At 49.8% G+C, this 21,938-nt stretch overlaps 1 protein-coding gene across 4 annotated transcripts in view; it reads left to right on the plus strand.

Annotated features, from left to right (window-relative positions):
• The window catches only part of LOC146171662 (E3 ubiquitin-protein ligase RNF14-like), a 147,646-nt gene that overhangs the window by 75,984 nt on the left and 49,724 nt on the right, over window positions 1-21,938 (plus strand). For all 4 annotated transcript variants that reach the window (XM_084586387.1, XM_084586386.1, XM_084586388.1 and 1 more), the window contains one exon: window positions 1,184-1,412. In XM_084586387.1, the coding sequence (XP_084442513.1) occupies window positions 1,184-1,412 (229 nt within the window). The remainder of the gene's footprint in view (window positions 1-1,183; window positions 1,413-21,938) is intronic.

Raw genomic sequence — 21,938 nt, forward strand, 5'->3', positions numbered from 1 at the left:
TTATTGTTAGCACGCAAAGTTGCAAAGCGATACAGTTACAGCCTGTTTATCTTTTGACTATACTTTTTATGTTAGCTCTCGCGGCGGCAGGGAGTGAACTTGGCAGAGTGCCCGTGATGGCTTGATTGCACAAGCCTGATTCGATTTATCACGCTGCACTTGGAGCGGTGGGCTCCACTGCCACAAAATCATTGGAAAGTGTGATAGCTTTAAATGCCATTCGAAGCGAACAGTGCTAAAATCCGATGTCATGATCGCAGCTGACCGCGTGCTTTCGTTGATTCATAGATGCAACCCGCCGGGATGGAGCAGTAGTTGTGGCGCTCGACTACTGTTCCCAAGAAGGTGGGTTCAAATCCTGGCCTCGGTGGCAGTTTTTCGATGGAGGCGAAAAGCTTTTCGCCGTGTCAATGCACCTTAAAGTACCCCAGGTGGTCAAAATTTCATAGTCCACTACAGCGTTGCTCATAGCCCAAGTTGCTTTGGGACGTTAAACCCCTCAAACCAAACCAAACCATCACAGATGCAAGGATGGACGACTGTCTCAAAAAAAAAAAAATCTCTCGCTTCTTATCATCCGCAGCTGCCATAGCTTACGCTACGCCACACGTTCAGCATGACGACAAGGATGGACGACTCTTGCAAAAAAAGAGAAAAACAAATTTGCCGCTTGTTAACATCTGTATCTACCATAGCTTGCGCTACATGGCACGTTCATCACAACAAGGATGGACGACTCTCACAAAAACAAAAAATCTCCCGCTTCTTAACTTCCGCTGCTGCCAGAGCTTACGCTATGCTGCACGTTCAGCACGACGACAAGGATGAACAACTTTTGCAAAAAAGAAGAAACAAATCTGCAGCTTTTTAACGTCCATAGATGCAATCAGTTCATAGCTTACGCTACGCTGCACGTTCAGAACGACGACAAGGATGGACGACTTTTGCAAAAAAAAGAGAAAAACAAATCGGCCGCTTCTTAACGTCCACAGCCAAAACCAAATGAAACCTTTGAAAGATTTCTTTCCCAGAACTGTTAGTCAATGGAATGCACTGCCAGATGTTGCTATAGGATGCTTGTATATGAATGCTGAAACACCTTTCTCTTGGCTGCTTTTGCTTTCAGGCCTGGGGACTTGTGCAAAAAAACAATGTGCTGTGCCAATTGCCTACCACTGTGCAGGTGACTGCACTTGTTGGTGAAGAACTGGGCGCACGATACGAGGAGAGACTGTTCAATGCCTGCGTGGACGCTCAGGACGACATGACGTTTTGCCCCAGGCTGCCCTGCCAGCGAGCGGTTGTGATGGACCCGGATGCACCAACGGCTACTTGCAGCAGCTGTCATTTTTCTTTCTGCGTGCTTTGTCGGAAGGCGTACCATGGAGTTGAGCCATGCAAGCAAAATCCAGGTGAGGGCTTCTCATGGATTTCGACAGTTGCACTCTTTGGAACCGGTGCACTTAGTGGTTTCTCATTGGGCAATTTCATTTTCACTGCAGCAGGGAAGCTCAGATAAATGTACCTGTTTGGTTATCATTGGGTGCAGTTACAGTAAACCCGTGTTAGCACGAAGTTGTAAAATCTGCGAAAAATTTCGAGATAAGCGGAGTGTCGAGTTAAGAAAAATACAGAAAATTTCTGGCGACAGTCCCTGGCGATCAGTCGCGCGATGCCGCCGCCAACGCCTGTCGTTCTTCGCTCAAACTGGACTCAAACTTGCTCAAACTTCGCTTGAAAAAAAAAACAATAACAGAAATTGAGTAGCTATTTTCTAAAAAACAGAGAACCATGCCCAGAACCTGGGCACGACAGCGATGAGCGGAAATTCTTTGGTGGCCCTCGGCCCGTCACGCTCGTCGACACTCTACTGCAGAAAGGGAGCTTTTCTATATTGATACAAATTATAGTCGACAACGAAGCGATGACAATCAGTGGCTAGTTGACGTAGATGATGAAGTGGTTGCTGGTTGGCGTAGACGACGATGTTGATTGCCTGGAACCGCACTTAGACCGCTGCTCGAACCGCTCTCGGACTTCGGCAGTCTTCTAGGCTCAGGGCGTTGCCTGGACGTTTGGCGCAATACTGTTAGTCTGGTGGAGGCGCTGGGTGCGCTTTCCCACGTTTACATGCTTCATGACGGATCTGGCTCCGGTCCACCAGCAACTCAGTCACCGCCTCCAAGACAGTCGCCTGAGGTTGGGCCCCTTTCCACCCCTACAACGATCACGCAGCCGCAACTCTCGAGCCACCTCGACATGGCCACTGATCCCAGGCTCTCAGCTCCGATCCTTTGCCACCCGCCGCTAACACCACCATCTTTTCATGGCGACGTCTTCGAAGACTCTGAGGACTGTCTGGCGACCTTCGAGCGAGTGGCTCGGTACAACGGCTGGAGTGACGAGCGAAAGCTCAATAATGTTTACTTCGCCCTAGAAGAGTCTGCGCGTACGTGGTTCGAAAACCACGAGGGCACCCTTTCCACCTTGCAAGCATTTTGCCATGAACTTCTGACCACCTTCCCTAACGCCGACCGCCGCGAGAAAGCTGAAGCTGCACTTCAGTTCAGAAACCAGCGGCCAAATGAAAGTGTGCGCATGTACTGTGTAGACATGACCTGTCTTTTCCAGCACGCAGACCCCAATATGAAAGAGGAGAAGAAGCTTCGCCACCTCATGCGTGGAGTTAAGCAGAAGCTGTTTGCGGGCCTTGTTCGCAGTCCACCGCGTACCGTTGCTGAATTCCTCGCGGAGGCAACGATTATGGAAACGACGCAACAACGGGCCCGGCAGTACAACTGAGATGTCAGCAGCCTGGCCCCAGATGTTTTTTCGTCGTGCCATGGAGGCGGTGCGGACGCCTTACATGACCTCATTCGGTCAGTTGTTCGAGAGGAACTCCAAAGTTTCCGCCTGCCTCAGAGTGTGCCAGTGACATCACTGACCGAAGTCGTGAAAGATGAAGTACGCCAGGCTGCTCATGAATTCCCGGTCACCAACGTACTGCAGCGCGTCGATGAAATGCCCCCGCACACATCCGTTGTTCGTCAGGCAGCTGCCTACGATCCCGTCGTTACCATGCCTCCACGGGTCGACGACAAATGAACGTACGCGTTCGTTGCACGTCAAGCAGCTGCTTGTGGTCCTATTGACCCAACACCGGTGGTTAGCTACATCAGTCCGTATGACGCATCGGCTCAAGCTGTGGTGCCTGTTCCACGCCCTCGCAAGTTGGACGTGTGGCGTATGCGGGACCGCAGGCCAATCTGCTACCACTGCGGGGAGGCCAGTCACCTTTACCGTGCATGCCCGTATCGCCGAGTGGGACTTCGCGGCTTCGGACCCGATGCGCCCTGTCCACGGAACGGCGAACGGCCACTCGAAATTGAAACTCATCTGTCGGCCAGTCAGAGGCCTGGGAGATACAGTCGCTATGACTCAGGATCGTCATCTCCGCTGCGGTACCGTTCCCCAAGCCTTCGCAGAGACCCCAGCAATACTGAGCGGCGTTCTCCCAGTCCACACCGGGAAAACCAATTCCAGCGGTCTCCGGAGGCAGGGCCGCTGCTGTCGGAAAAATTGAAGATCTTCCGCCGCCGATACACCGATATGCTGATTTTTCAGGGTAGCGACAGCGTCCGACGCGCTACTTCTGATTTGTGCTTGACACTTGACGGGACTGACACGATCGCTTTACTTGACACCGGTGCAGACTATTCAGTGATGAGCCACGCCCTCGCCCAGGAATTGAGCAAAGTTGTGACGCCATGGTTGGGCCCTAGCATTCGCACGGCTGGAGGTCACTTCATTAGCCCGGCCAGAAGGTGCACAGCCCGAATTGGCATCCGCGGTTTCGTCGACGTCGGGGAATTCGTTGTCTTGCGCGAATGTTCGAGAGATTTGATTCTGGGGCTCGACTTTCTGTAGCCATGCTCTGCGTATTGTGGAGGATGATGTCACAGTGCCACCACGGTGCAGTGTCGTAATGCGCGTGCAGAATGACCTATTTCATGACTTTGAGGGCATGGCGGAGGGTCATATCCCGCTGCTGCTTGAGAGGGGTCTCATTGTTACCCGAGGCCTCATCCACCTTCGGGATGGCTGCACTACCGTTCTGCTCACCAACTTTTCGAATGAATTTCAGCACCTCATCAAGGGCACGGTGATCTCCTTCCTCCAAGAAGTCGCGGAGTGTCCACATTTGTGCACCGTGGAAGAAGCCCTTCAAGACGACACTGGACCTCGTCACGTTCTGCCACCTATCGAAATAAACACCGAGTTATCGCCGGCTCAGAAAGATCTGCTTTCGGCTGTCTTGGCAGATTTTGCAGACTTCTTCGCAACGTCTTTCAAAGTGGGCCGAACTCCGGTCGCCAAGCACCGTATAATAACAGACGAGACCACGCGCCCCGTATGCCAACTCCCATACCGCGTTTCTCCAACGAAACGAGCAGCGATTGAGAGATAGGTCACCGAAATGCTTCCCGACGATGTCATTCAGCCGTCTACAAGCCCGTGGGCTTCGCCAGTTGTTCTCGTCAGAAAGAAGGACAACACCCTGCGGTTCTGTGTCGATTACAGAAAACTTAATCTCGTCACTAAAAAGGACGTTTACCCACTTCCTCGCATAGACGACGCACTCGATCGACTGCAAGATGCCCGATACTTCTCGTCGCTAGACCTAAAAAGTGGGTACTGGCAAATGGAAGTGGATGAGAGAGACCGGGAGAGGACGGCTTTCGTGACACCCGATGGCTTGTATGAGTTTAGGGTGCTACCGTTCGGCTTATGTTCAGCACTGGCCACGTTGGATACCATTCTGTCCGGTTTGATGGATGCCATGATGGATACCATTCTGTCCGGTTTGAAGTGGCAGTCTTGTTTGGTTTACCTGGACGATGTCGTCATATTTTCGACCACCTTCGACCAACACCTAGAAAGGTTATGCCTTGTGTTAAAAGCTCTCCGAGACACCAACCTGACAATCAAACTGGAGAAATGTCACTTCGGCTTTGAGGAACTTCGCTTCCTTGGTCACGTGGTCAGCGCAAAAGGTGTTCGCCCGGACCCTGAAAAGGCAGCTGTCGTTTCTGGTTTTCCGCACCCTACTGACCAGAAAGCTGTTCGACGGTTCTTAGGTTTGTGCTCCTATTACAGACGCTTTGTACGAGACTTTTCGCACATCGCAGAACCGTTAACCACACTGACTCGAGATGACACGCCGTTCCTGTGGGGAAGTGAACAAGAGGCCGCTTTCCTTGAGCTTCGCAGCCGCCTACAGAATCCTCCGATGCTAGGCCATTTTGATGAATACGCCTCAACTGACGTCCACACTGATGCCAGCAACGTTGGGGTTGGTGCAGTACTAATTCAGTGGCAAGACGGTGCAAAACGGGTCATCGCTTACGCGAGCCGGACACTTACCCGCTCCGAAACCAACTATTCAACAACTGAGAAAGAATGTCTGGCGGTAATATGGGCCCTCACCAAGTTCCGACCATACCTCTACGGCCGACCTTTCTGCGTTGTAAGCGACCACCATTCATTATGCTGGCTCGCGAGCCTCTGAGACCCCTCAGGACGATTGGCTAGATGCAGCCTTAGATTACAAGAGTATGACGTAACAGTCGTATACAAATTAGGACGGAAGCATCAGGATGCTGACTATCTGTCGCGCTCGCCCATCGCCATATGTCCAGAAGAAATGGCCGATAATTTTCCCTTTCTGGGGGCTATTAGTACAACTCAAATGGCGCAGCTGCAGAGAATGGACCCAGAGTCAGCGTCACACGTCGACTATCTGCAGGGCGTCACGCCCGTATTTTCCGTGTTTTTTATCGTGGGCTTCAAACGTTCACTCTGCGTGGTAACGTGCTCTACAAGCGAAATTTTGCTAACAGTGAAGAGAGGTTTCTCCTTGTTGTGCCCTCCGAGTTGCGCCGAGATATATTGAGTGCCTGTCTTGATGAACCCACCGCCGGCCACCTGGGGGTGAGCCGTACACTTGCACGAATTCGTCAAAAGTATTATTGGCCCAGGTTACTCCCATCGGTGCGGGCCTATGTACGCTCATGTCGTTACTGCCAACGTCGGAAGTCTCCACCATTGAAACCCGCTGGATTTCTTCAGCCTATTGCTCCGCCGAAGACCCCTTTCCATCAAGTGGGCATGGATCTTCTCGGTCCTTTTCCGAAATCCTCGTCTGGCAACCGTTGGGTAGTAGTCACGACAGGCTACCTAACACGGTACGCAGAGACCGCGTCCCTTGTTGAAGGTACTGCAGCCGAAGTTGCTCACTTTTTCGTTCATAACATTGTCCTACGTCATGGCGCTCCCGCCGTGGTAATCACTGACCACGGAACAGCTTTTACGGCTCGCCTAATCCGGTTGGTCATGACTCTGACTCACACTAGCCATCGACGTGCAACGGCGTATCACCCTCAGACCAACGGGTTGGTGGAGCACCTCAATCGCACCCTCACCGGCATGATTTCTATGTATGTGGACGCAGAACATCGCACCTGGGATGCGATTTTGTCCTATATAACTTTCGCGTACAATACCGCCATTCAAGAGACGACGCGACTGACCCCGTTCCAACTTGTCTTCGGTCGCCTTCGGTCTTCAGTCACACTCACTGAACTCATCAGTGTCTGGTCCGAGCATGGAGGGATCGAGCGATCTCTCGCTGTGTGAAAAGCCCATGAGCGCGAAGCAATTCGCAATCGTCAGTGGCCGGATTTTTCGCCAGGCTTCAGCGATCAGGTGGACTGCACCCAGTAAATCTATTTCGTACTTCTTACCGCTGTCATGAGAACACAAAATTCAGTGCAGGAGGCTCTTTCTATAAAATTTCTGAGCAACCTCAATGACTCCTTGGTCCATTGGCTGGAGCACGGTCGTCATATTCGCAGGCAGGAACTCCAGCATAACTGCCTCCAAGTTGTCGATTTTTCTGTGGCCGGAGCAGTTGTCCACCACGAACAACACTTTCCTACCGTCCTTCGCCATTTTGCGATCAAGAGCACGTACATACTGTTCAAAGAGTGCCGCAGTCATCCAGGCCGTTTTATTGGCACGGTAGGTCACGTTTCCTGGGAGCCGTGCATTTCGGAAGCACCGTGAATTTTGCGACTTGCCGATAATAAGCAGTGGCAGCTTTTCATCGCCGATGGAGTTGGCTCTGAAAAGTATTGTTACCCTGTCTTTGCGCTGCTTAGCACCTGTGCATGCTTCTCCCTTCAGCGTGTATATGCGGCTAAGCAGCATCTTATAAAAGAGTGCTGCTTCATCGAGTTTGAAGATATTCTTGTCCACGTAAGCCTTTTTAGCTCAGCGAGGCGGTAGTTCCGCCAGTTGTCAGCAGCCCCTTCATCAACGGTGCCGCTCTTGCCGTGGACTGTCTTCGAGGCAACGTTGTTTCTCTTAAACCGTTCAAACCAGCCATTGCTGCAATTGAAGTCCATGCGACCCATCTGCAATGCCAGAGCGTCGGCCTTTTTCATCATTATTTAGGTGGTCATGGGAATGTTGGCTGCCCTGACATTCTAGAGCCACAGCACCAGTGCTGCATCTACCTCCGGGAATTTTGAGGCCCGAATCCACTTCCGCTTGCTTGAGAAGGTTTGCTCAAAGTCGTCCAATACCTTCTGCCTGTTCTTTAATACTGTCGAGAGCATCGACAGTGGGATGTCAAATTCTTTGGCGATGCTTGTTTTTGGCTTTCCTCCTTTGTCTACTTCCTTGATTAAGGCGACTGTTCTCTCCGTCAGAGATTTGCACTCCTTAGGACGGGACATCATCGTCTGTTGCGGACACCACATACACAACAAAAATCAGTCAACGCTTCGTGCACATAGCGCGACGAAGCCACACAATCACTAACCAGTAATGCATGCGCGAAGGACAACTGACCGCACCGACTGCCCGATAAGACCCATCAGCCCCCGCGCTCGAGCGGCGCTCACGTGACTGCTCCCAAGGCGCGGCTGCATCCGCGGGAATTTTGTATTCGCTCTTCGAACGTGACTGCGTTCAGCACTTAGTATAGGAACAAAGCGCTCGCTCGCAGCCCGTATCATATTTCGATAATGACCTTTACCTTCGGTCCTTCCGGTAAAAATTTTGAGATATCCGCATTATGCCCGAAAAATGCTTCGAGATAAACAGGAGTTTATACATAGCACCTATGGGAGGTGAAGGCGCGGCGTGGAAAAATTTCGACCAAACCAATTTTTTGAGATATGCGAGTTCGTGTTAACGAGGGTTTACTGTAGTATCAATGTCGCCTGCATTGGTTACGAGGAAGCTTTTGACTCTGTCGAAACCTCAGCAGCCATGCGGGCATTGCGAAATCTGGGTGCAGATGAGCCACATGTGAAATTGCAAGAATATTTTTATAATGGCTTCACAGCAAGCATTGATTGATTGAATGTCCTTTATTGAATATGGATGAGGGTAAAGGGGAGTAGACAGAATCGTCATTGTTTGCACAGGTCGTCACTCAAATCATATTGCTCTGACCAGGCCACTAGAGGAGCCATACTGGGCAAATATCATCTGTGTGTTAGCATCTGTTTCTAGAAGGGAATGGTAGTTCAGGTGGTGGGGTTTTATCACGGAGCGTCCAGTAGAAAAAGCAGGGCAATCCCACAGTAGATGATATGCCGCCGCACGTTAGTCGTACAGTGGGGACACATAATCATTTCCTCTGTATACTGATGCCAACGGGCTATAATACATGGTGTGTAAGCCGCATGAGCTATGAGCTTATTCAAAAAGACTTCTTCACTTCGGGTGAGGTGAGTTTTTCACATAAAAGGTGGGTCTGGTGTGGCCACCTGCATTCGATGCTGACTGAGGCTACGAAGACTGGTCTGTGTATAGTGCATAAGGGCAAGAGAAGGGGTGTGTTGCCCGCCCAAAGTCGAGTAAGGATGGAGCAAGGAGGGTGGGGGGAAGTAAATGTGGACATCCCACCTGCCAAGGCAGCCGTGGTGTGTGCCGTCGCATCGCCCCCTGATTCGTCCGAGTGACCTGGGGTCCATTGAATAATGACAGTTCTGGTCACGAGTTGGTGACGTTTAAGGAGGCGTTGTATGGCTGTAGCAGTTGCATCTTGCAAACCCGGAGTAGCGATTTCCTTATAAGCTTCATAGGAATCAGAATACAGTTGAACCAGTTCCAGGCACTCTTGACAAGGCTCCCCAAATCGCGAGGAGTTCAGCATGAAGAGAGGTACCTTAAAGTAGGTGGCAGGCATAAGCACTTGAAGGGGAAGGGTTGTCATCGCATACCCAGGCCATAGATGCAAATTCGCTCGTAATCGAAGCGTCGGTGTAAATGTCAGTCGTATCAGGGATTTGCTCTTTTGGTGATGGGCAGCGAGGAACTTCCGGGGAATGGCAAAATCGCAGTTTATAGATCAGCGATGCAGGCATGTGACCACTGGAATCTCCCGAGGGGGAAGAGATGTGTATAGGGCTGGTGTTTTGTCGTTACGCTGTTCATCCCAGGCCAGCAGGCGACGCCCTTGGACAGTGTTCTCTAGACGTATTCGATGACGCGTCTGTGACTCGGAAATGATGGTAGCGAGCGGTGGAAGAGCGGCCAAACGCTCAAGTTTGGCTATAGGAGTGTGCTTGGGTAGACAGGTAATAGTGCGTAGTGTTGCGCGATGGAGGCGTTCGACCTTAGCGAAGTGAGTCTTCGACAGTTGGAGGATGGGTGTGCCATAGTCCTCCAAAAGGCAGCAATAAAATCCCCATAAGGTAGGACCTCAGGCAGTGCATCAGTGTAAGCAAAGCATAATGATGGGTCTGAAAATGAATATGCAGGAGAAGAGAACAACAGTTTACAATAGCTAACAAATCGCTGGAAGTGATGAGGGAACACATGTAATCAGGACAGGCAGTGACCACAGATTCAGGCTGCAAGAGTGAGACAACTTAAAGAGTAAATGTAGGGTGGAGTGCATTTGGCAGGTGTAGGTCTGGAGGCAGCATACCAGTATTCCTCGAGAGTATATATTGTGAGCACAGTGTGCGAACTTTCTCCTCTTTCATCTGTATAGACCCATAGTCATCTTTCATCACCATCATTGTTCGCCACTGCTCAGAGCATCTCACAATTTGTGCCAGGTTGTCCAGGAAGAACAGACGTTCATTGAAGTGGTGTCTTACAAATGGCGGAGGTGCAATTTGTATCCCGCACCTCTTGCATGAAACCCACCTACCATCCTCTGGCTTTCACTTGCGTCAACAGCCCTCCGCTATGGATGAGGGCAACGGTGCTCGTCACCCACGGCCGGCGTCTCCAGCTGCTGCTGTGGCTCCCCCTGCTTGGACCATCACCAGCAGCCAATGCGATCCCTAGATCGTTGCCAGCCTTCGCAGTGAAGATGTCGTTGACTGGCTCGACAGCTACAACAGGGTCAGTGTTTAACCACTGGCATAACCCTCACAAACTCCTGAACGTTGTCTCTTACTTGGCTAACGTTGCGAAAACCTGGTAGTTTAATCATGAGGACGACATCGATGACTGGCCGAAATTCATGGATCAGCTCAAGGAGATTTTCGGCACTCATGCTGGTCACTTAAAACTGACCAAGAAAAAAAATGGCTGTGGTTTGACCAATGGCCATCCCGAGTAGAATTGCAGAAGCACTCTTCGCATTCCAGTGCCTCCACTGCACACTCGCCTTTTCTTTTTTCTAGCTTCCTGCATCTATGCCCATTGCCAAGCTGCGACTTCTGGATCGAACGAATTACGACGATTTGCTTGCCTAAGGCACTCAGTCTCTGATCGGCTCAACTTCTCCATGGCTGACTGCTCTGGCACAGGCGTGATGCCACATATATACGTTCGCTCCAGTGTATCGGAAGAGCAATGACGTCACTGGCATGTGCGGTGCGGCAATCGCAATGGGGACACTTCTGAGTCACCCACGTTAAGGAGGAGTCTGCGGTGGCTCCCATTGTTTGCCTCTTATCGGCGTCCGTTGCAGTGTTGCATATAATTATCGGTTTACAGGAAAAGAAAGGCGCAGTATCTGTCACACTTTCTCCGGCAAGTGTGTTTGGATGGTACACCACCGCTCCTGTTGCGTGGCATTCCTTGGACACGTTCAATTTTCCTTCAATATGCTATGATGGGGCCCCAGACTGCAGCACTCCGCTTGGCACCAGCAGCTGTCATGCTCGGAGGGCCACCCTCCTCTATGGAAACCGCAGCGTGTTCATCACACCTCTCCTTCTAGCCATCCTTCTATAGTGGAGGGCTACAAAGTAATTTCGACCACCTGGGGATCTTTAACGTGCTCAGACATCGCACAGTACACAGACGCCTCTCCGTTTTGCCTCCATCGAAACGCAGTTGCCGGCGGTTGGGTTCGAGCCCGGGTAATCTGCATAGAACACCGGTGAACTTTGATGCGTTCAATGGAATGCTGGTTGAGTTCGATGCAATGCTCGGTCACCTGCAGCCAAACCTTTCGCTCCACATTTGGTTCAGTAGCGTTTAAACCCTCAAATGCACAGCTGGCGCAGCGGCGACAGCACCTCGGATTCACCTGCGCAGCAGAGGAGTCGGGGGCAGCTCCGCGCTGCTCTCCAGATGTGCGCCATGTGACGTCACTCCCTCCTCGCACATGTGCAGTTGGAGCTCTCCGGGGCTTGCAAAATTGCTCAGACCTAGCGTAGTGTTGCTTCCACAACAAAACTTGCCGCTTGTCTCCAGCAGCCAGGTGAGTCATCGTACATTGAGGACGTTCTGGCCTTTTGCCACCATGTCAATGCTGCTGTGCCTGGGTCTGGGGGTGCCAGCCCCCTTCCTAGGATAGCTGGAACCAACTTCTTAGCTGCTCAGGCAAGAAGACGCAGCTGGCGCTTGTCTCGTGGGCCCAGAGCGTCGCCCCGACCTGGGGGCCACGCCAGGCCGACATGCCTTAATGATCACACTCTTTTGGCAATAAAACTTGTTTCTCTCTCTCTCTAGTCATGTTCGCCACATACTTAGGACATCAGCACTGTTGCTTACTATGCCTTACTGGCACAGGATCCATTTTCTGTCTCTGTCAACGTCTGGACGAGCTTCAGTTGCACCGCCTCATGCAAGACCCTAATGGTGCCGGCGCCCTCATACATACCATGATATGAGAAGAGCTCTACGGCCACCCCAGCCCCTGGATCTCCAACTCCCCAACAGCTACCGCGGACTTGCGTATCATCATAAAAGATGAACTGGCCACTTTCAATTGCGCTGTGGCACCTGCTATGCCTCCCATTGCCTCTCGGTCGCCAACCTATGCCGAGTAGCTTCACGCCTACCCTTCCTGTCTCTGACTTGTCCAGCACCCGTGTGTGGTCACGTCGCTGCCATGGCACCATATCCTCCAGTGCCCCGTCAGTACCAGCCTGGTGTACCTCCCACCCTATGTGCTACTATTGTGGGATACGTGGCCACATTTCCTGTGTTCGTCGCCGCTGCCAGCAAGATGAGAAACAGGGTTATGCCTCCTTAAAACGTGCCCGCGTGCGCTAGATTGATGATTCTACTGTGCCCTACGCAGAGTTCCTTTGGTTCTCTCTCCTTCAGGTTCCCCCAATGTTTCCCGGCCCTCGTGTTTTTCTCCACACTGATCCCTATCGCTTTTTCGCCACACATCACCACTTTGTCCTGGCTCACAATCCTTCACACCTAGAGCGGAAAAGTAACGAGAGTTAGGAGGAAAAGCTGCTTCGAGTAGGAACTCTGAAATTCCTCCCAGGCAACTGTTGAATATGCTGACACTAATTATCAAAGGACTGTGTATTGAGGCCCTCACCGACACGGGTGGCATTTATTCTGTCATACATTTCACACTCTGTTCTCGCCTGTTCAAAATTATTACTCCGTACATCGGTCTGCCACTTCGTGGAGCGCTCTGTTTTTAAACCCACCGGCCAATACACAACACGTGTCCTCATCGATAACCAGTAGCATCATGTCAAATTTATTGTGCTCACCACGTGCGTTCATCTTCCGATCTTGGGATGGGGTTTCTTGTCGTCTGCGTCCGCCCTCATCCCTTTGCTGCGAGTGCCTCATCCATCTTGTGGACCCCGATACATTAACCAAGTCTGACTGTTGACCACTATGTGTGTTAGCAGCAGTTGATTTCATTCTGTCCCCTGGATGTGAGCAGCTGATCACTGTGGCATTGGACTGTGCTCTCGACGGCGAAGCCTTAGTTATGCCTGCTCCACGTTGGACCGCCGATGGCCTAGCTCTTGCCTCGTGCCTCACCTGCTCCATCCGTGGTTGCGTGATGGTTGCAACCCTGAACACAGCTGACCAGCTATTCTTACTGCCCAAAGGCACCACTGTCGGCTTTATTTATTATGCCGATCCTGTCCCCATTAACACTCCTTTACACCACCACCTGCTGCCAAGCCACCCATTCTGACCCTCCTCTGCACTCGCAGCCAAGATCAGCCCTGACCTCACATATGAGCGGTCAACAGAATAACAGCTTGAGGGGCTAGTTGGTGCTGCATCGTATTCAGAAATGTGGTGCAACAAACACAAGAGAAGATACACAACACACGTGCACACTACCAACTGTTTGTGTTTGTTGCGCCACATTTCTGAATACGAGTGGTCAACAGCTCTGCTAGACGACTTCTTGTGGCACCGGGAATCTTTTGATGTGTACACCTCAGCCTTAGGGAAGACCTCTCAACTCTCATTGCACAGAGGCGGACAGCTCTGCTATTGTTCGATGAAGGCCGTATCACATTTCAGAATCAGAACGCAAAGTCGTTGACGAGTAAGTTGCCGACATGCTTGCTTGAAATGTCATCCGGCCATCAACGAGCTCTTGGTCCTCCCCTGTGGCTCTTGTTCGTAAAAAAAGATGGCTCAGTCTGTTTTTGCGTGGATTACCGGGCCAGTAACAAGATCACCTGCAAGGATGTTTACCCTTTGCCTCGCATTGACAATGCATTAGACTGTCCCCGAGGCACTAAGTATTTCTTCAGTCTCGACCTTCCCTTCGCTTGGGATACTGGCAAATTCCCATGCACGATGCAGACAAGGACAAGACTGCCTTTTCTACCCTCGGCGGTCTCTACGAGTTTAACGTGATGCCTTTCCAACTGTGCAATGTGCCGTGCAAGTGCATGATTGACACCGTGCTTCGTGGAATGAAATGGAAAACACGCCTGCCTTATCTTGACGACATCATCACCTTCTCGTCGAACTTTACCCAGCACTTACAGCATCTCACCAAAGTCCTCACGTTTCTTGCGCAGGTGAGGCTTCAACTCTGTACTAAGAAATGCCACATTGCTTATAGTAAGCCCATTAAATCACTCAGTCATGTCATCTGTAAGGCAGGATTCCAGCCTGATCCCGGCAAAATTGCAGCTGTCATTAATCTTCCTGGGCCCCATCAGAAAGATTTCGCAGCTTCCTTGGCTTGGCGTCCTACTTCGCAGTTTTGTTCGGAACATTGCCTTATTGCGGCCCCGTTACACAAATTCTTGGTTTCCTAAGCGCTTTACGCCTGGTCCATTGGACGTGAAGAGGCCTTCCAAACTCTCAAGCAGGCACTCACTTCCACTTCTCTGCTTCACCATTTTGACGGGGACGTGCCCACCATAGTTCACACTGACACCAGTGGCCACGGCATCAGCGCGGTTCTCTTGCAATGTAATGCCATATCCGAAGAACAAGTCATCGCATACGCATCATATGCTTACTGCAGCTGAGCGTGACTACACTATTACGGAGCAAGACTGCCTCGCCATTGTTTTGTCGATTAAAAAAGTTTGACCTTATTTGTATGGCCAGCACTTCACCATTGTAAATCATCACGCGCTCTGTTGTTGTGGCAGCTTTCATAAATGAAGAACTTATCATGTAGTCTCGACCGCTGGGAGCTGTGTCTTCCAGAGTGCACCTTCACCATCACCTATAAATCTGGCCGAAAACACCTGGACGCTGACGACCTATCTCGCTGCCCATTGCTTCCTGCTCCCACGACTTCACCTACGGCCTCCTCTCCCTTCTGCCCTGCAAGTCAGCCTTTTGCTGGCCATCTGAATGTTGCACCCATCGGTGTGGCTCCACTCGAGATCAATGCTGATTTCCCATCCCCGCAGTTGGATGACGCCTACTGCCGCACAGTCATCGCTCATCTCCATGGTGCATCAGGGCTATCAAGCAGTCGCTTGCGCCGTCGCCTTCGTCAGTTTCGATTTCAACATGAAACTCTCTACCGTGACGTTTATCACCCTACGGATCAACGCTGGTACCTGTTATACCTCGCTCCCTTCATCTTAAAATTTCAGGGGCTCACCACTATGACACCACTGCTTGTCATTTAGGCCACCACAAAACTTACAACCATATCAAGAGCTACTACTTCTGGCCTGGACTTTGTGTCAGTGTCGCCAAATACATTTCATCCTGTCAGTCTTGCCAGCATTGCAAACGTTCAACATCTCTTCCTGCTTGCCTGCTTTCAACCTCTACCTTGCCCATCTGTTCCGTTTGACATGGTCGTCGTTGACTTGTTTGGCCCTCTTCCTTCCACGTCAGACGGCAATCGGGTTGTCACCACCATCGACCATCTGACACAGTACGCTGAAACTGTCCCTCTGTGCCACCTCTAAAGTCGTCGATTTTTTCCTGCTTGCCATAGTCTTGCTCCATGGAGCTCCCCGTATTTTTATTAGTGACCGTGGAAAGCTATTTCTTTCTCAAGTCCTTGAGGAAGCACTGAGCGCTGTCAACACCGTCCATAAAAGTCCTCTAGCTACCACCCTCAGACCAATGGACTCATTGAGCGTTTTCACCGCACATTGTCCGACATAATATCCATGTATATCACTCCTGAACACCGGCACTGGGATGTTTCACCTTTCGTCACCTATGCCTACAGTTCTGTCGTTCAGCGCACTAGCGGTTATAGCCTTTTCTTTGTAGTGTATGGCAGTCAACCATCCATGGTATTCGATACTTTGTTCTCTGCTCCCACCTCTCCATCGCATCTCTGGGCAAACAGTTTTCTACTCTTATGGCCCACTGTTGCCAACTTGCCCGTTTCATAACTGAAGTTGCCCAACAAGAATGCGAAACCCAGTATGACCAATTTCACCGAACTCCCTCATTTTACCCCAGTGATAAAGTTCTACTGTGGACACCACTGCACACTCCTGGCCAGCGTAAGAAGTTCCTTCATCACTACATTGGCCCTTAGAGAGCGCTACAACAAATGTCTCCAGGAAACTATCGCTAATTGTTCTCTAACACACCGTCGCCGATCGGAGTCGACGCTCTGAAGAGGTCCTCGACGTCTTGCGCGTGAAGCCCTGTGCCCGCCGGTCCTCTTCCTTGCAATCAGCGACCAGAGTGGCCGCTTTTGTGCCAGGGGATTTGTGCGAGTGCAGTGCGTGAACTTTCACCTCTTTCGTCTGTACTGTCCCACATGATCGCTCGCCGCTGCTCGCGCACTGTGCCAGGTTTCTCTGGAAGAACAGAATATGTGTATAGCAGTTGTATCTAATCGGTACTTGCTTACGAGGCAGGAAGGTTGAGACTAACAAGGAGGGAAGTGTTTAACTCTCCCTACCGTGGGCAAAATGGCTGTTTTCTGCAGGTTTCAGTAGATGTTTGTTTCTCTAAAAACTGTTATGTCTAAAATTTCGTGCCAGATTGAAGAAAAAAACTGAACAAAGCTTGACGAAATGCACTTGTAAATGAAACAAAAAAAATTAAAAAACATTTCCGAGATATACAAAATACTGAGCATTATATTGACTACTCCCTCCAGTGCAGTATTGAATAGTGTTCTTGATGCATAATGAGCTATCAACGAGGGCCGCTGCAGAGTGCCATGCCGAAATGGATGCCCAGTTCTCTTCTTGGGCAGAACGCCACTCCTTGTTTTGCGGGAGGCAAGATATGGTGCCCAAATGATGTTGACACCCTGGGAATGAGATAAATGACACCAACAACACAAACAAAAACATTAAGAGCAGTCCCAGACGCATGCAAAACAGGCCAACAAAGTGTGGCCACCGATGTTCCGGGCTGGTTTTCATCGTCATCGGGGTTGTACCTGAATTCTGATGATAAGGCAGCATCTTCAGAGTCACTGCTGCTTGGGTCATCGGTAAAATCGGTCGCACACAGTGCGGAATCATGCGATTTGCAACGTTTCGAAGCGCGCATCGTCGATGTGGATGCCGCCATTCTCGCATGCGACTCCGACGCTTCCGCGTGCTCGGAGCGCGTTCAAAAGTAGCCACCTTGCGGGAAAAAATGTAAACAGCAATAAAATTAAGCTTCAGGTATCCCACTACACGCTAGATGGCATAGCGTGTCCGTGAGCAATGCGGAAAGGTTCAAAATTTGCTCGTGAAGTCATCGTTAGCCTGCTGGAGTGCAACCGCCGGTGTTCCGGGCTGGTTTCCGTCGTTAGCCGGGTTGGAACTGAATTCTGACGATAATTGGCAGCATCTTCAGAGTCGCATTTGCTTGGGTCATCGATAAAATCCATCGTAGATAGTGCGTAGTTGTCAGATTTGCGACGTTTGGAAGCGCGCGTCGTCGACGCAGATGCCGCCATTCTCGTATGCGACTGAGACGCTGCCGCAGGTTCAGTGCGCGCTCAAAAATAGCCGCTTCATGAGAAAAATGTAAACAGCATCAAAATCGAGACTTCAGTTATTCGACTACACACTAGATATTATAGCCTGTCCCTGAGCGACGCGGAAAGGTTCAAAATCGGCGCGCGAAGTCATCGTGAGCGGGCTAACGATGCTCAGTGAGTGCGGTAGGGAAAGAGTGAAGTTGAGGAAAGCACAAAAAGCTGCAGGAAAAAAAATTACAGGTGTAACATAAGGAGACAGGAGAGAAAAGAGTGGATTGACATCCAGGTTGAAATCAAGAATTAAGAAATAGGCATTTGCAGGTCATGTAATGCAAACAGAGGATAACCAGTGGTCTCTAAGAGTGATAAAGTGGGATTCGAAACAAAGGGGATAACTGGGTGAATTGCAGGGATATGGGAAATGCCTTTGCCTTGCAGTGAATATGGTGAGGTTGATGATGATGGTACTCACTAAGCTTTTCTTTTTGCAAAGCAGTTTTTCTGTTGACCCGAGTGGTTGTGGAGTTCACAATTAAGGAGGAACTGTGATGACAGTTTTGAGGTTTAAAAATGTCTTATCAGAACAGCAAGTGTTCCAAACAAAATGGGCAAGGAGTAGGGCATAAAGCTAAACAACATACTACAAGTCTTTCACTCGAGTGTTTGCACTTGGCTCCTCAAAATATTTTGCACTGGTATGGCATAATTACAGATGAAAAGCATGCCCACACTAAGAATGGTGGACATGGGAAAATTGAATGACAAAGGAAGTGTAGTATAATATTAGGGAACTTTACAGCACCGGATAAAAATTTCTGGTCTTTTCCAGGCTTCACACTTTGAGGCTGCCTGGGATTGTCTGCTGTAAGCCATTTTATGTCTTATATGTCACTATGTTGCACCTGTCCAGGTTTTGGGACTGCAATGTGTTCTAGCAAATTCATTTCCTGTGCTAGAGTTTTGGTGGTGGTTTTAATGTGATTGCATTAGAAGGCTCATAATGAAAAAAAAAAAAAAAGAATGAAAGGGTTTTGTTTTGAAATTAGTCAAATCCAGCAACCAAAACTGAAAAAGAAGTCAAGTGAAAGATCGTCCTTAGATCTCGCTTTTGCAAAAGCTTCGAGAATGAAATGCATCCAAAAAAGCCAAGAGATCCTACGTAATATTATGTGTCGGAACAAGAATGAGCCCAGTCCTGCTGATGCATGGATTAAAATGAGCCAGTTCCAGGAGAGAGAGCCTTTTTTCTCAGCTCCAACCTCAAAGGCCGGACTGATTTGAGAGTTTTTCATTTTTTCCTTCACCAGCACTACTTTTTTATTGACTGCTAAAGATTTCTGAAAGATCTTAGCCCAGAATTAAGATAACAGTGGTATTACAGTGGTATTACACGTCATTCACCAAGAACTTTAGGCAATGACTCCCGCAGTCTCCCTATCGCATACGCTGGACTATACCCTGGCTACATATCACTCATTCAGACTGTTGTTCACCAGGAGATTGCGAATATGGGCATACCTTCTGGTGAATGCAGACACCATGGATTCCAGACCTGCCCCTCGAGTGATTGCTGCTGCCTCCTCCAACACCAGTTTCTCGCCCCGATATCGGTACCGCAGTCCTAATGAGTGGTGTACCCCTGACGATCCCTCATCTGCTTTACTTGTTCACATGTTGGCCACATCTTTCGTCACTGCCGCAGCCGTTGGTACACGCCATCTCATCTATTCACCTAACTCCGAGTGCCCTGATTCATCCCTCGCCTTATTTGTACTCCACGGGAACGCTCCATACCAACGTAATATGCGATCAGATGGTGCTGACCTTTTGTTCGTCGTTCCTGAACATATGCACTTCACCATCCTTGAATAGTTTAATGATGCTCCCACGACTGGACACCTGGGTGTCTCCCACACATACGACGACAGCCTGTGCCGACGTTTCTACTGGCTGTGGCTCTACCACTCCATCCAGCACTACGTTAGAGCTTGTGCACTGTGTCAGCATCGCAAGAAACCCACCGTTTTGCCTTCAGGTCACTTGCAACCAATCCCCATACCGACTGACCTGTTTTCCTGTGTTGGTGTTGACCTTCTTGGGCCCTTTCCAGTTTCCGCCTCGGGAAACAAATGGATTGCCGTCGTCACTGATTGCGCTACGTGGTACACTATTACCCATGCCATCCTGACCGGCTGCGCCAAAGATGTCACTGACTTCCTTCTAGAAAACGTGATTCTTCATCATGGCGCCAGCCCCTTGTGAACTGCTGACTGCAGTCGCTGCTTCCTCTCAAGAGTTGTTGACGAAATTCTCTGTGCTGTATCCGCCACAAATTCACCACTCCCTATCGCCCCCAGACCGATGGCCTCTTGGAATGTATAAACCGAACATTCACAGACATGCTGTCCATGTATGTCTGATGACCACTAGGATCGGGACGTTCATCTACCCTTTGTAACGTTTGCCTACAACTCATCTGTTTATTCTATCACTGAATACTCTCCATTTTACTTATTATTTGGCAAACACCCGTTACTGCCCTTTGACACCTCACTACCCGTGGCTGACGCCATCAGTACTTACACCAGCGATGCCGTTGCCCGTGCTCATGATGCCTGCCGATTGCTCGTGCCAGGCTCTTTGCATCCCAAGACCCAAAAATGCTGGTACAACAGTCGCCGCCGTGGCACTCACTACACTCCTGGATTTCTCGTCTTGCTGTGGTTCCCGTGCCATCGAGTGGGATTGTGCGAAAAACTTTTGCCCCATTACACAGGCCCTTATCGTGTTTTGCGCCCCGTGGCGTTACATACGAAGCTGAACCTCTGCACCTGTAGTCCTCGTCCACAGCACTACTCTCCGAAATTGAGTATGTGTCCGTTTCAAGCCCTATAATTCACGTTCTATTTCACTAACATAGAATGCGCCGGAACTGTGTTCTTCCCGAGGGGGATAGGTTACTTGGTGGTATTCGCTGTTCATGCTGCAGGGGACGATGAAGTGAGACAAAACTGCCTAAAGAAGACGCTGAGGGTGGACAGATCTGAGCAGCCATCAACACTAGTTGTGCAGACCACTATCGTTTGTGGATCTTCCTCGAAACAATATAAACAAAAATCACATAACTGAAAAGGAAATTGCACAAAGCAATTATAAGAAAGAGATGAAAGCTATTTTAGAGTGTTGTTTTCATAAAGCAACAAGGTGTGTAAGTAGGCATTAATGAAGCGTTACGAAATAGCACTACTGCGCATAAGCAAAGCCCCCTCGGCCGCCATTTTCGCTGGGATGCCACGCCACGCAAAAATGGGGGGAGGATTTCATTGCATATGCTTTTCCCATAAATGATGTCCCTCACTTCATCTATGCGACGAACTGCTACACAATAATTGCGTGCAGTGTTAGCATCTTCTAGGCAATTGGAATGAATGCATTGTATTGTCCCTGCCTTTCCCAGCTCGCCTCAGCAGAGAAGACGCGGCAGGTTCGCCAGCTTCCTGTTTACAAGGGGTGCGGATGGGGTAGTGTCAATGTGTGTTCACAGATGACTCGCACGTCTCTGCATAGGCTAGACGAGACCAGTCCTGCACTCAACTACTGCTTGGAAAAATAAGCCCACCCCACTACTAGGAACGAATTTCTGCAGAAATCTTAGGTAACCCGTCTCGTCAATTGTACTTTGCCTGGTGGCCGCAAGAGAGGTTCACTACTGGAAAAAGGTTCATTACCAGACAGCATCGACAGGATCATGTCATCACCAACGACTGATATAGTAAAGATTTTTGCCAGTCCCAGTGACTTAGCACAAAAGGGTTCTACTGTATTAGCTCTGCTGTGGATCAAGCAATGAAGTGGTAACTACATGAAGCGATGTCCCTCGATGATGCGTCATGCTATGATATCGCCATTGCCGCTGGTGCTCTGAGTGACGGGACTCTGCGACCAGAGAAGCATGTTTTCAGTGCTGCTCTGTTAGCGCTCCTCGTCATTCCATCACCTCGCACCATCAGGGAACATGATTATACTAGTGCCTCAATTTCAGGACTAATTGGCAAGAAGTACGATGAAAGCACTCATAAAAATTCCTCTGGTACTGCATCGCATTTCTAAAGGGCACAGCACTTGCAGTGGTGCCGAACTACACTGTGGTGTAGACTTTCAAGAGGTGACTTAGGCTCCTCCTCTTTTCGATAGTAATTAGGTGTATGCAAATATTCAAAATTTCAAATACAAATCAAATATGTGCATTATTCGATTCGTGTTAAGAAATTGATATTTGAAATTTTTTATATATTTGGTA

This window comes from Amblyomma maculatum, unplaced genomic scaffold, assembly GCF_055883805.1.
Source record: "Amblyomma maculatum isolate TAMU_Amacu unplaced genomic scaffold, ASM5588380v1 scaffold_19, whole genome shotgun sequence".
Classification (NCBI taxonomy): domain Eukaryota; kingdom Metazoa; phylum Arthropoda; class Arachnida; order Ixodida; family Ixodidae; genus Amblyomma; species Amblyomma maculatum.